This window comes from Erigeron canadensis, chromosome 2 (assembly GCF_010389155.1).
Source record: "Erigeron canadensis isolate Cc75 chromosome 2, C_canadensis_v1, whole genome shotgun sequence".
Classification (NCBI taxonomy): Eukaryota; Viridiplantae; Streptophyta; class Magnoliopsida; order Asterales; family Asteraceae; genus Erigeron; species Erigeron canadensis.
This window is the reverse complement of record NC_057762.1, coordinates 34,461,486-34,472,909: the sequence shown is the minus strand read 5'-3', so window position 1 is coordinate 34,472,909 and position 11,424 is coordinate 34,461,486. Positions and strand designations below refer to the sequence as shown.

Below are 11,424 nucleotides of genomic sequence, written 5' to 3'. Positions count from 1 at the left end.
GTAGATACTCGTCAATCTTATAAATATGCAATTGGTTGGGCACATAATTACATGTAATAGTTAAGCTAGTACGTTTGATTTAACCAAAGTATTATACTACTAGAAAAGAAATTACATGTACTTGATTTGGCAAAAGCAAATAATGGAAAAAAAATCTAGTGAGAGAAGCGCTATAATCCAACTCGGCCCCGCTCCCCGCCACAATATATCTATAGACATTGATATATAGATATAGATACATACATATATATGTATGTATAGCCCACCTTCTTCCTATCTCTCTTTATGAATCCTAGGTTTCTATATACTTACTTCTCACCACAGCTCTCCTTTTTAGACTACTTCCTCCACCACACCGGCCATATATTAAAAATATCATCAACACCCCCTCTCTAATCATTATATATATTATATATATAATATATATATATATATATATGTAGAGATTAAGAGATAAAAAGTTTAAAGAGCTTTTGATCCATCATTTTTTCTTACCGGAAAAATGTGGGATCTAAACGGGTCACCTGATCTGAGAATAGAACAAGCAGTACAAGAATACAATACGAACAACAGTAATGGTAAACGGGTCGGATCCGTATCAAACTCCAGCTCATCCGTCGTCGTTTCCGACGCCTCCGATGATGAAGATTCCGAGAAGGGAATTTCAAGAAAACGCCTTTTTGGGTTCTCTATGGACGGAGATGGCCCGCCGGTGACGCATCAGTTTTTTCCGGTAGATGATTCTGAAGTGGGTCCCACCACTTCGCTTTCGGTTGGTCATGTATCATCCTCGGCTGGTTCTACTTTTCCGGCAGCTCACTGGGTGGGTATTCAGTTTTGCCATCAGTCGCCGGCAACCGGTAGTGGGTATATCGGAAAAGGTGCCGGAGGGGAGGTTCCACAGCCACTGAAGAAAAGCCGGCGTGGACCACGTTCTAGAAGCTCACAATATCGTGGAGTTACTTTTTACCGACGAACTGGCCGATGGGAATCACACATATGGTCCATCTATATATATATTTCCTTTTTCCTATTATATATTATATTATATATTCTCATGTAACAAAAAAATATTTTAGTACAACAAAATAATGAGTAGTAGTATTTTATTACATTTTTAAAAGTCTTAAAAAAAAAACTACTATTTATACTATGACACAACTAAAAAAAAATCTAAGCCAAATTTAATAAAGTATTGTTTATTCTCAAAATATTATTCTATATATATATATATATATATATATATATATATATATATATTTAATTAGTCTAGAAATTTAAATTGTGTGGCTCATCTTGATCTACTAGTTTTCGTAATTTTTCATGAACTTGCGATTATTGATCCATTTAGTATTAGTATTTGTGGTAGAAATTCAGACACTAATTAGATTTTATACCGTTTTCATGATTCAGGGATTGTGGGAAGCAAGTTTATCTTGGTATGTATTAATTTGGTATTATGATTATAAAAATACTTTGTAGCACCAATTATAGCAATTTCTTTGTTTCACAGGTGGTTTCGACACTGCACATGCAGCTGCACGGTGAGTAGTATAATCAAAAAAATATCCTAATTAACTTTCCTTTTTATTTTTTAAAAATATATACCATTTAAATTTGACTTTTAAATAAAATAAACATGTAGTGCCTACGATAGGGCAGCTATCAAGTTCCGTGGAATGGAGGCAGATATAAATTTCAATATACAAGATTATGAAGATGACCTCAAACAGGTTAGTGTTACTTATTTATATAAATAAAATGTTAAATGTGCCAATAAAGTACGATTGAAACAGTTATATGTGTGTGTGTTTTTACTTTTAAGTATCTGTGTTTAAGATTTTGAGCTTATCTTAAACAGTGGTAATATGTTGCCTTATTTTGAAACATGTTTTCTTTTACTTGGTTTTTGTTTTGATTTTTATTTATGTGATTTTTTTTTTTGTGTGTGGTTTGAAAACAACATCAAAAATAAAATAAACAGATGAGCAATCTGACCAAGGAAGAATTTGTGCATGTACTCAGAAGACAAAGTACAGGATTTCCAAGAGGAAGTTCAAAATATAGAGGAGTCACTTTGCACAAATGTGGTAGATGGGAAGCAAGAATGGGCCAATTCTTAGGAAAAAAGTAAGTTTCTTTTCTTATCTTTATTTTCAATTCTTGTATCTTATTCATTCTTTGAAACAAAATCATTATTGTTCTTTTATATCACTAACTTAGGACAAGTGATAAACTAATAAAAAACTATCATATGTATGTTGTTGTGATAAACTAATAAAAAACTATCATACTTTTATCACTTTACTTGGCTTATACATTAACATAATTCGCTATAACCTCGATATTCTAGGAAGATTATTTTAAGAATTGTTCCTTGATATAATTGTATCCCTTTAGGTTAATCTACTTGAAAAGCGTTGTTGTATGATCTATCAGAACCAGTGATATGTTTTTATAATTTTTTTTTTTTTCCCGTTATGTAGATTTTATTGCAATACCAACGAATCAGGTTAAATTTAGCTTTCTTTTGATATAACTCCTATGTGAATATGTTTTAATAGATTTTTCATCATATTTCCAAAACATGTACAATTTCCTTTTCTTATGTCAAATTTGCATCAATTCCTTTTATAGAAGGTTTTTGTTTTCAACTCTCTTTCCGTTAATTAAATTACTTGCTATTGAGGACTTTTCTTTGTCTTTAATCAATGAGTACTTTAAATGTTACATTACAGGATATGATTAAGAATTTGTATATTGATTAAAGATTATAAATTTAATAAAGAATAAAATCAACGTAATCTAATTTTGTATAACTAGTAAATAAATAGATTCATTAAAAAACAGAATTATGTCTATTTGAAGATAATAGTTTTTATGATAAAAGTAAAAGAATGTGAAAGATTCAAAAGGTAAAAAAAACACTAAATAAAACCTAAGAGTTGTAGTTAACATACAAAGAAAAAGTTATATAAATATATATTAAAAGATCTCCTCTTGAATTTTTTGTTAAATGTACAAACCATATAGTATGTAATTACAGCCTTATTATAGTCCGTACTCCATAGGGCCAAGACCCAACAAATAATACTGCAGTAATATTCTGTTTGTAAAAAAAAAGGGCATGTTTTATATCGTTCAGTTATGGTATTTAATATGGTTAAAAAAATGATGAAAAATGATATAGCAAACATCAAATCCAACTACATTATTTTGTTTTCACAAGACAAGTGATCCAAAATATAACTAAATAAATGAGTTATTTCAAAACTAACCCTATAAAGAAGGTGTACTTATTTTTCTATTTATATATATAAAGCTGGCTACCGATGGGCTATAGCTATTGGCTGCACCTATCTACCTACTACTATTCATTTCATCAAGTTAAGTCACTTCAAACACACTTGATAATTTTCCTTTTTTGGCTTACTGTTCTTTTAATACAATTGTAGGTATGTGTATCTGGGTCTCTTTGACACTGAAGTAGAAGCTGCCAGGTATAAATGACTATTTTATTTCTTAAAGGACTGATATTTCACTTATTTAGTTTTCAAGGGGAGTTTAGTGAAAATATAATTTATACAGGGCTTATGACAAGGCTGCAATCAAATACAATGGAAAGGATGCGGTCACCAATTTTGATCCTACAAGTTATGAAAATGAGTCAAGTGTTACTGGTACCTTACTTATTTGATTGTTATTGACTTCTTGTTATTCACATTCTTTTCATCAATTGACAATTGTTTCCCTTTTTTTTTCTTTTTTGTGCAGAACCCACAAACAATAATATTGATCAGGATAACAATGCGACTTCAGGTCACAATCTTGATTTGAGCTTAGGACATGGTTCGGCCCAAAATAAGCAAAGCATTCGAGATCATGGACTTAGATCCGTGGTATGGTCTAATTTGTTTTGCTTTGATTCATTTAATCTAGAAGTTGTTTGTATTTGTTAATAACAACTTGTCATGTTTTATGTAACAAAAGGGCTTAGGAGCCCCGCGAAATGAAGGATTCAATGACATTGATACACTGCAACTTTTGAACCGGACGCATCTTCAGTCTGTTGGACCATCCCAGGGTAACTATGAGTCTCGTGGATACGGGCATCTAACGCGACCCATTGACCCGTCTATGGTTCATATGTTACGCCCACCACCGCTCAATTCTTTGAATCACCAAGTGAGTCTCCCTCTATTCTACTACTAGTGGTGTTAATTTATTTGGCATAATTTCTTTCCAACTTTAATTTCTTACAAAATGTTTAAAGGTTCAGCGTTCGAGCAGCACGATAAACATGAACAATGGCATCGGAGGTTCTCTACAAATGTATGCAAATAGTGCTGCAGCATCATCAGGATTCCCACAACAAAGATTTAATAACATGAGACAACAAGCAGCCCCAACCCATACTCAAACATGGATGCACAACAATGGCTACAGTACCCCTCTATCTTGAAAGGACACTTGAACCATCCCCCCTATGTAAAAAGATGCGCACCCTGACAAACTTCAGCCTATTTTGTCTGTATGTCTACAAAGATCAATGTTTTGTGCTCAAACTAGCTAAACTAACTAGGATTCGTGATCTTTGACTCTTTGAGGATGTAACCAAAGAAAGAATATTTTGATTCATTTCTTTCTTGGATTTGGGTGCTGAATTTTATAAGTATCAATTGTTTTTTTGGATGGTCGTGTTTTCACTTTTCAGTAATGATATGTTGAGTGTTGACTTTTAGTTCTTACCTGGCAAGAAAAACTCTTACTTTACTCTTATTTTAGAACTAATTGCATTTTTAGTCCCCGTGTTATCATATTTTTCGCACATTTGGTACAAACATTTCATTTGTTGCATTTTTGGTGCCAAAAGTGTGCATTTTTCGCAAGAATGGTCCAGTTTAACAATTCTGTCAATTATCAACGGTTAAGTGGATCATGTGCACCTCATGTGAGGGGTAATATCGTCCTTTTATATAAAGGAGACTATTCTAACAATATCAACTTCCCCACCATATTCTTTCTCATCTCAAAATCTACATCTACATCTATCAGTATCCACATATCATCGTCATCAATCTGAAATTCATTTCATATACACATTTACTCATATCTTTTGTATACATACATATATATATATATATATATATATATATATATACAACACATTTTATCATGTATGTACATCTATCATCATCATTTTGGATTGTGATTCTTCTATCTGGTTTCTTCGATATTCGGCTATGTAAGAGTCACATTGTTTACTTCAAATCTGTGTCTGTCATCGTTAAGCATGTGATTCTGCACTCCCATTTTTGCATCAAAAAGGGTCATATTTGGCCCGTTGTTTGCCATGGTTATTTCGAATGTGTGAAAGTTGTAGTGAAAAAAATGAAGTTGTATGGAAGAAGATGGAAAAAGATTGGGTAAAAGTGAATATTGTTGTGAGGTTTTATAGTTTAAAAAGGGGGTAAAATTTATTCCTTGAAGCCATGACTCGGTTTCAATAATCAAAATGGTAAACGAATTGCTTAGTCGAAACGCGACGACGGTGTAACCAATCGGGTTCGGCGAACCCGAGTTCAACTCGAGGGGTATTCCCTCCCCCCTTAGAAACTTCAAAAGCATATCTCTATATAAGTATACACGAATACTACAAAAAACAATGAGGTTGGTAGGTCATTGGTAAGATCAATTATTGAAGGGTAAATATTCAATTTAAACCGAATACCCAGTTACTAAAACAAATATTTATGTTCAATAATCTTCGCGGCATATATCTACTCTAGCCATTCGTCTTCCTTACATTATTAGTAAGAGGGTGCCCAATGGTGAGGACTCATCCATCAAAGACTAGTCCCTGTCAGCGCCACATCAGCAAAAAACACTCCAAGGACTAATCCCTCTAAAATGCACCCAATGGACTCATTCACCAAAGACTAGTCTTAGACCCACCAATTATTTAATTCTACCCCTCTAAAATAATAATAATAATAATAATAATAATAATAATAATAATAATAATAGAAAGTATATTATTTAGTAAAAAAAAAGTTTATTTATTTTAGGGTTAATTTAAAGTAAAATCAAAGTTAAGGGTAAAAATTGAAAAAATGGCAAAAGACAAAGTTGGAAGAAATACTCATCCCTCCACCTTCCCCATCTTCTTCTTCGCTCGTTTTTTTTTTGTTGCCGGCCGCCGAAAAAAATGGAAGCTGGTAATTTTTTATTTTTTTTACAGAACACACACATATATGTATTTAAATATATATATATATATATATATATCAGAAAGAAAAAGAAAAAGAAAAAAAAACTCGCTCCTCTCGTCCCTCCAAAAACGAATCCATCGGACGAACCAGGAACGAGTCCTACCTAATGGTGTGGACTCGTCCATCTACACCAGATGAGCCCATTGGGAACCCTCTTAAGCTTCTCTTGTCCATACATCAAATAAAATAAAAGGTGTAATTTTATCAATATTCATTTTAACGAATCAATGTGTGAAAAAACTAAATTATAATAATTTGTTATACATTATAATAATTAGTTATACGTTGTTAATTTTATGGACTAATACAGAGTAATATATTAAATGAAAGATTTTCAAATAATTTTCCACTGTTCTTACTTCATGAGTATTCTTATTTGATTGAAACTCTTCTTCTCTCTATATATATATATACACACACCAATTAAACTTAGCTCAAGTGGTATTCACATCATTAAAACACATAGACCCAATATAGGAAATTTTGAGAACAAGGTTTTGGATTAAAGTTTTGTATTCAACATAACTGGAGGTGCCCTAAAACACTGAGTTTTGGAAAACCGGATTGAAAAAACCGGTTTCCACCCGGTCAAACCCAGATTTGATTAAGGTGCCCTAAAACACTGAGTTTTGGAAAACCGGATTGAAAAAACCGGTTTCCACCCGGTCAAACCCAGATTTGATTAAAACAGATTCGGGTTTTGGATATTCGGCTATTCGGACAGGGTGGAGATCGGGTCATGTTTGGTTTTTGGCAAGAAAAGAAAAGGAAAACCGGTATAAAAATCGGTCAACGTTTGACCAGAACCCAGTTAGAGACCGGTTCGGTTTGGGCAAACCCGGTTTTTGGGCACGACTAAATGTGACCCATTGCATCAGAGAAGTCGTCTGAAACTATTGTTAGTTTGGTGAACAATGACAAGTGACAATGTAAAGGATATAATAGAATACACAATACTAATCTAATACAAAAAGAAATAATTAGCTCTGGATTTAAGAACTATATTTTATACATTTCAGATGAGACTTAAATTGGTTAGTTTATATAGTACAATCTGGATTTAAGTTTCAAGGAAGCACCAAATAGCTTAGTTCTGGATATAGGTGATAACTGAAAGTTTAAGAAAGAAGAAAATCATCATAACCACATGTAAAAGATTATGTACTATAGGTAGTGGAGCTCACTGATAGCCGGGGAAGATGTTCATATACAAAGGGCACCCATGTCAGGAGAAGCTTCATCGGAACCATGCATTACGGACAAATTTGTTGACCCGGCTTTCTTTCCTCGCTTCTTATCTTTTCTACCCATTCCATTGTTAGCAGTATGATTTCTGAAATAATACACCATCACAACATCAGAAACTATCACCCACTTATTTAACAACAAATACATTTTTATATAACACATTGCCCACAACGTTATTGACATTTTAACTTCACACTGAATAAAGTATATGACGTTAACTCTTTATCACCAATACATACACTGCAACTGAAGATGATCTTCCTGCCGCTGTGCCACAGCAAGACTTGTATTTCTTCTTTGAACCACATGGACAAGGCTTGTTTCTGGGTATTTTCTGCAGAAAAAATTCAAAATAAATTTAAAATTTGTCTAGATAAAGTGATAAACGAGTACAATAATAAATCAGCAAAACCTTTTCATCATGCCAGGAATTGGTATTATCATTTTCTTTTTCAGAGTTACTGGGAGTCTGTTTCTCCTTAATATATTTGTTGTCAAGCTTCTCATCACACTGCTCACTTTGCTCATCATGGAAGTTGCTAAAACATTCTAAAAATAGCAGGTGGAAATCAGGCATGTCAACACGACATCCATGTATTTTAACTAATGAAGCCAGCAAACTAGAGCAGCATATGAAAAAAATATAAACGTACTAACCCGGCATTACCATGAGAAGTGTCCACTGCATATGTAAGTCTATCGTCTTCAACAGAGGAATCTTCAGTTCCTTGCTCCGCTATAATAAACTCTATTGCAGCATTAACATCTCCTTTCACTTGGGATAACACCTAAAATTTAGTCAGGTATATGATCTATAACATATTTCTAAATTGAAGGGTGCAAACTTCACTTGTTTAACAAATACACACGAAGACAGGAAAAAAAATACAGAAATATCATACCCATTTAACTTTTTCCTCGTTTTCGCATCCACTTCCAACTTTGACAGTTGTAACTGATTCTGCCTGGGTAACAGTCTTTGCAGACTTGCCTTTGGACTTGGAAACGGCACCATTTGCTTGATGGGCCTTCACTGAAAGATCAGCATCGGCCTTTTCAAATAATGAAATGTTATTTACCTTTTTTTTAGTGTATCTTGCAATTAACATACCGACATAGGATAACTGTCGAATGTGGAGATAGATGGAAATATGGAATTATAAATGGCAATAAAACCTTGATTACGATTGGTCTAGCTGGTCCATTGCAGGTGTCTTCCTTTAACCGCACACTATTGTAATGCTCAAAATCATGATAAGACCTGCAACCAGTTGACTTTAAGCCGTGATCACTAAAATAAACTTTATAATTGTTAAGAGTACTTACAAATGGATCATTTGCGCATCATGGTCACTAAAATTCTTTATATACCAACGAGGTGAAGACTTCTGTAAAAGAACATTATGAGAACTAAAATACTTATATATATGCTCGCAAATACTTTGAAAGGTGTACAAAAGCAAGGACATACTCTGTGTATACATATATTACAGCGAGTCACTAACGAAGCAGCCTGTAACTCCATATTTCCAGCCCATGTGCCATCCTTTTCCATGGACTGACAGTATTCATCAAATGGCACTTCATCTTCAATAAAAGGCTCAAAGCATCCTCGATTTTTCTGTATAACAAATGGTTAGTAGTTGGTTTACTGAAAGATAGGCATAGCTGATGCTAACTTACTGAACATTAAAAACATGTTTATTCTTCCAGAAACAATCCTCATTATTACTAAAAAAGAAGAAGCAATACTCATAGAATGGTAACAGTCATATAAATGCAAACAGAGGCAATTCCCATGTGGACACTATTGTATCCTAGTAAAGCAAAGCTTAATAACAATAACTACTTCACCGAGCATTGGAGCAGCAATTACAGTCAATAAAGGCATGATAAACTATGAGTATATGACCATGCAACAAAGAAACTCTGCCCATATGAAATTTTTGGGTGATTATTTTGTGGGAAATCAGAAATCTAACTGAGCTATTAAACTATTTGATAGCGCAAAAAAATTGTTCACTTGCATCCATTGGTACTTGCAGTCAGAATGCAAAAACAGTGAAGTTTTAAAAGCTTCAGGTCTAAAAGCCAGCTAGAAAATTACTCTGAACAATAGGCCTTTTTCGACAAGTGCGTGTTTCTAAATGGCCTACGAAGTCTTGCGGTCATCGACTATCCCCTTTTAAATTAGTAAAAAAGATGGAAGAACCAGAGTATCCCTATATTGGCGTAACAAAAATTGTAGGGGGTTGTGTATTTTCCCATACCAATATTGGCGTTGCAACCATCCTTCAAAACTTGTATAGTACAAGTCACCTAATCTAGCCACTCCATACCGATTTCTCTCCGTTGGTATGGTGGTGCCGATCTTGGGGCATTTGGTATAACAAAATTTGGTACCAAAAGCAAGCGGGTGGGCAGCCTGGCATACCGAATTTCGGTACCTCTTCCTCACCGATGCCACGCCCCACACCCTTAAAAGGAACTTAATTTCCAATCTGAATTTACTTAGCAGTTAGCTGAATGCTAAACAGGGTGTCATACTCATATGTGACTAAACAAAAAAAATATGCCGCTAGGAATTAGGACACGTCATTGCTACATCATAACTATATTTCAAATCATATCCTTTAAACTGCGTACTTTGTACACGGTCAAGGTTAATCATACTAACGTAAATAATCAAAAAAGGTACATATCAACACGACAAATGTAAACGATAAAAAACAAATACAGCGTTCTAGTAATACCACAATATATTGCACCACCATCTTCCGGTAATTCTCATGCTTATCCTCGTCACCATCCAACTGATCCGCCAACGTTCTGTCACACGACATCACATTGTTCCATCATATATAATTAGATATACTAAACAATGACCTATGCTTCTACATTAGCCCCTACTGAGCTTCTTTTAAGTTGAAAACTACAAACCTGAAAAAGCAGTTTCCGTCCGCGGTTACTTTAATAATTTTTAAACCTAGCGCGTCGAGCTGAGCTACAAACTCGGATATATCAGATTGCTTTCCTTTATTTTTCGTCTGCTAATAATGATCAGCATTATAAATAAGTTATTAAATATAAATTATCCTAAAACATTGAATATATACATATTCCAAAATATTGTTATTTAATAACTTAATCAAACAGTATGCATAATCCTAGAGTTTCTGTTTGGTAATTACTGCAGTAACAAGATTGAGATAAATAAACTCAGTAAAATTGATAGAACTTACATTGGGCTGCTTATTAGGCTTCGATTTTTTAATTTTTGTTTTCACCATTCTTTTGTTTTCAATTTATCGATTGAGAGTTTATAACTATGTGTGTGTGTGTGTGTGTGTGTAGAAGATTATATAGATGACGGTTAAAAGAAGACGGTGGTTCATGCCGGATCGAGTGATCATAAAGGCGATGATAATTTGCTGGGCTCTGATTATAAAGGCAAAATTGTTAAAAGTGAGCCATATAGTTCGGGCCGGCCCAAACTTAAAAACCATATTAATCTAGTTTTTGATTGTTGGCTTTAAGCCTAACTGAATGTTAGTATATAACATTATAACGAAGTAACGAACTAGCAAATTCTATCCTCGCTTCCTGCGGGTCAAAATCAAAGCCTCACGTATTTGATAATGCTAAACTAAAAAAAAAAAAATAAGAATCCTCTAAAGTTATTTATAACTTTATTGGTAAAGTTGTTAATCCTAACCCTTGGTAAAGTTATTTATAACTGAATCTTGACTTTTGGATTGCAATTGAAGGTGAAGATGCTTTTAACTTTACTATAACTATATAGTTATTCGTTTTAGCTTTCGATATATATTTAAAGTTACAGGACGAAAAGAAATTTTAGCTTTCGAAATATCCCACTAACGCATCGTGTTTGACACCGTTATAA

General features: G+C 33.6%; 2 protein-coding genes across 4 annotated transcripts; one reads left to right on the top strand and one right to left on the bottom strand.

The window, feature by feature from the left end:
* The first annotated feature begins 276 nt into the window (after positions 1 to 276).
* LOC122587471 (AP2-like ethylene-responsive transcription factor TOE3) lies at positions 277 to 4,692 on the top strand. 2 transcript variants are annotated; one of them, XM_043759656.1, is made up of 10 exons: positions 277 to 1,002; positions 1,414 to 1,439; positions 1,514 to 1,544; positions 1,646 to 1,733; positions 1,985 to 2,130; positions 3,456 to 3,500; positions 3,589 to 3,680; positions 3,775 to 3,899; positions 3,991 to 4,185; positions 4,280 to 4,692. In XM_043759656.1, exons 1-10 carry the CDS (start codon positions 503 to 505, stop codon positions 4,460 to 4,462), a joined length of 1,431 nt encoding a protein of 476 aa, XP_043615591.1. In that variant the 5' UTR covers positions 277 to 502; the 3' UTR covers positions 4,463 to 4,692. The 2 variants fall into 2 exon arrangements, with proteins under 2 accessions (XP_043615591.1, XP_043615590.1); XM_043759655.1 differs by having other exon boundaries at positions 282 to 1,002; positions 4,274 to 4,692.
* Positions 4,693 to 7,234: 2,542 nt separating this feature from the next.
* Positions 7,235 to 10,946, bottom strand: LOC122589064 (OVARIAN TUMOR DOMAIN-containing deubiquitinating enzyme 7). 2 transcript variants are annotated; one of them, XM_043761307.1, is made up of 11 exons: positions 10,763 to 10,946; positions 10,461 to 10,570; positions 10,274 to 10,349; positions 8,992 to 9,141; positions 8,847 to 8,908; positions 8,697 to 8,781; positions 8,423 to 8,572; positions 8,188 to 8,308; positions 7,933 to 8,069; positions 7,760 to 7,854; positions 7,235 to 7,605 (listed from the first exon to the last, which is right to left on the bottom strand). In XM_043761307.1, exons 1-11 carry the CDS (start codon positions 10,808 to 10,810, stop codon positions 7,476 to 7,478), a joined length of 1,164 nt encoding a protein of 387 aa, XP_043617242.1. In that variant the 5' UTR covers positions 10,811 to 10,946; the 3' UTR covers positions 7,235 to 7,475. The 2 variants fall into 2 exon arrangements, with proteins under 2 accessions (XP_043617242.1, XP_043617243.1); XM_043761308.1 differs by having other exon boundaries at positions 10,461 to 10,567.
* Positions 10,947 to 11,424: the final 478 nt, after the last annotated feature.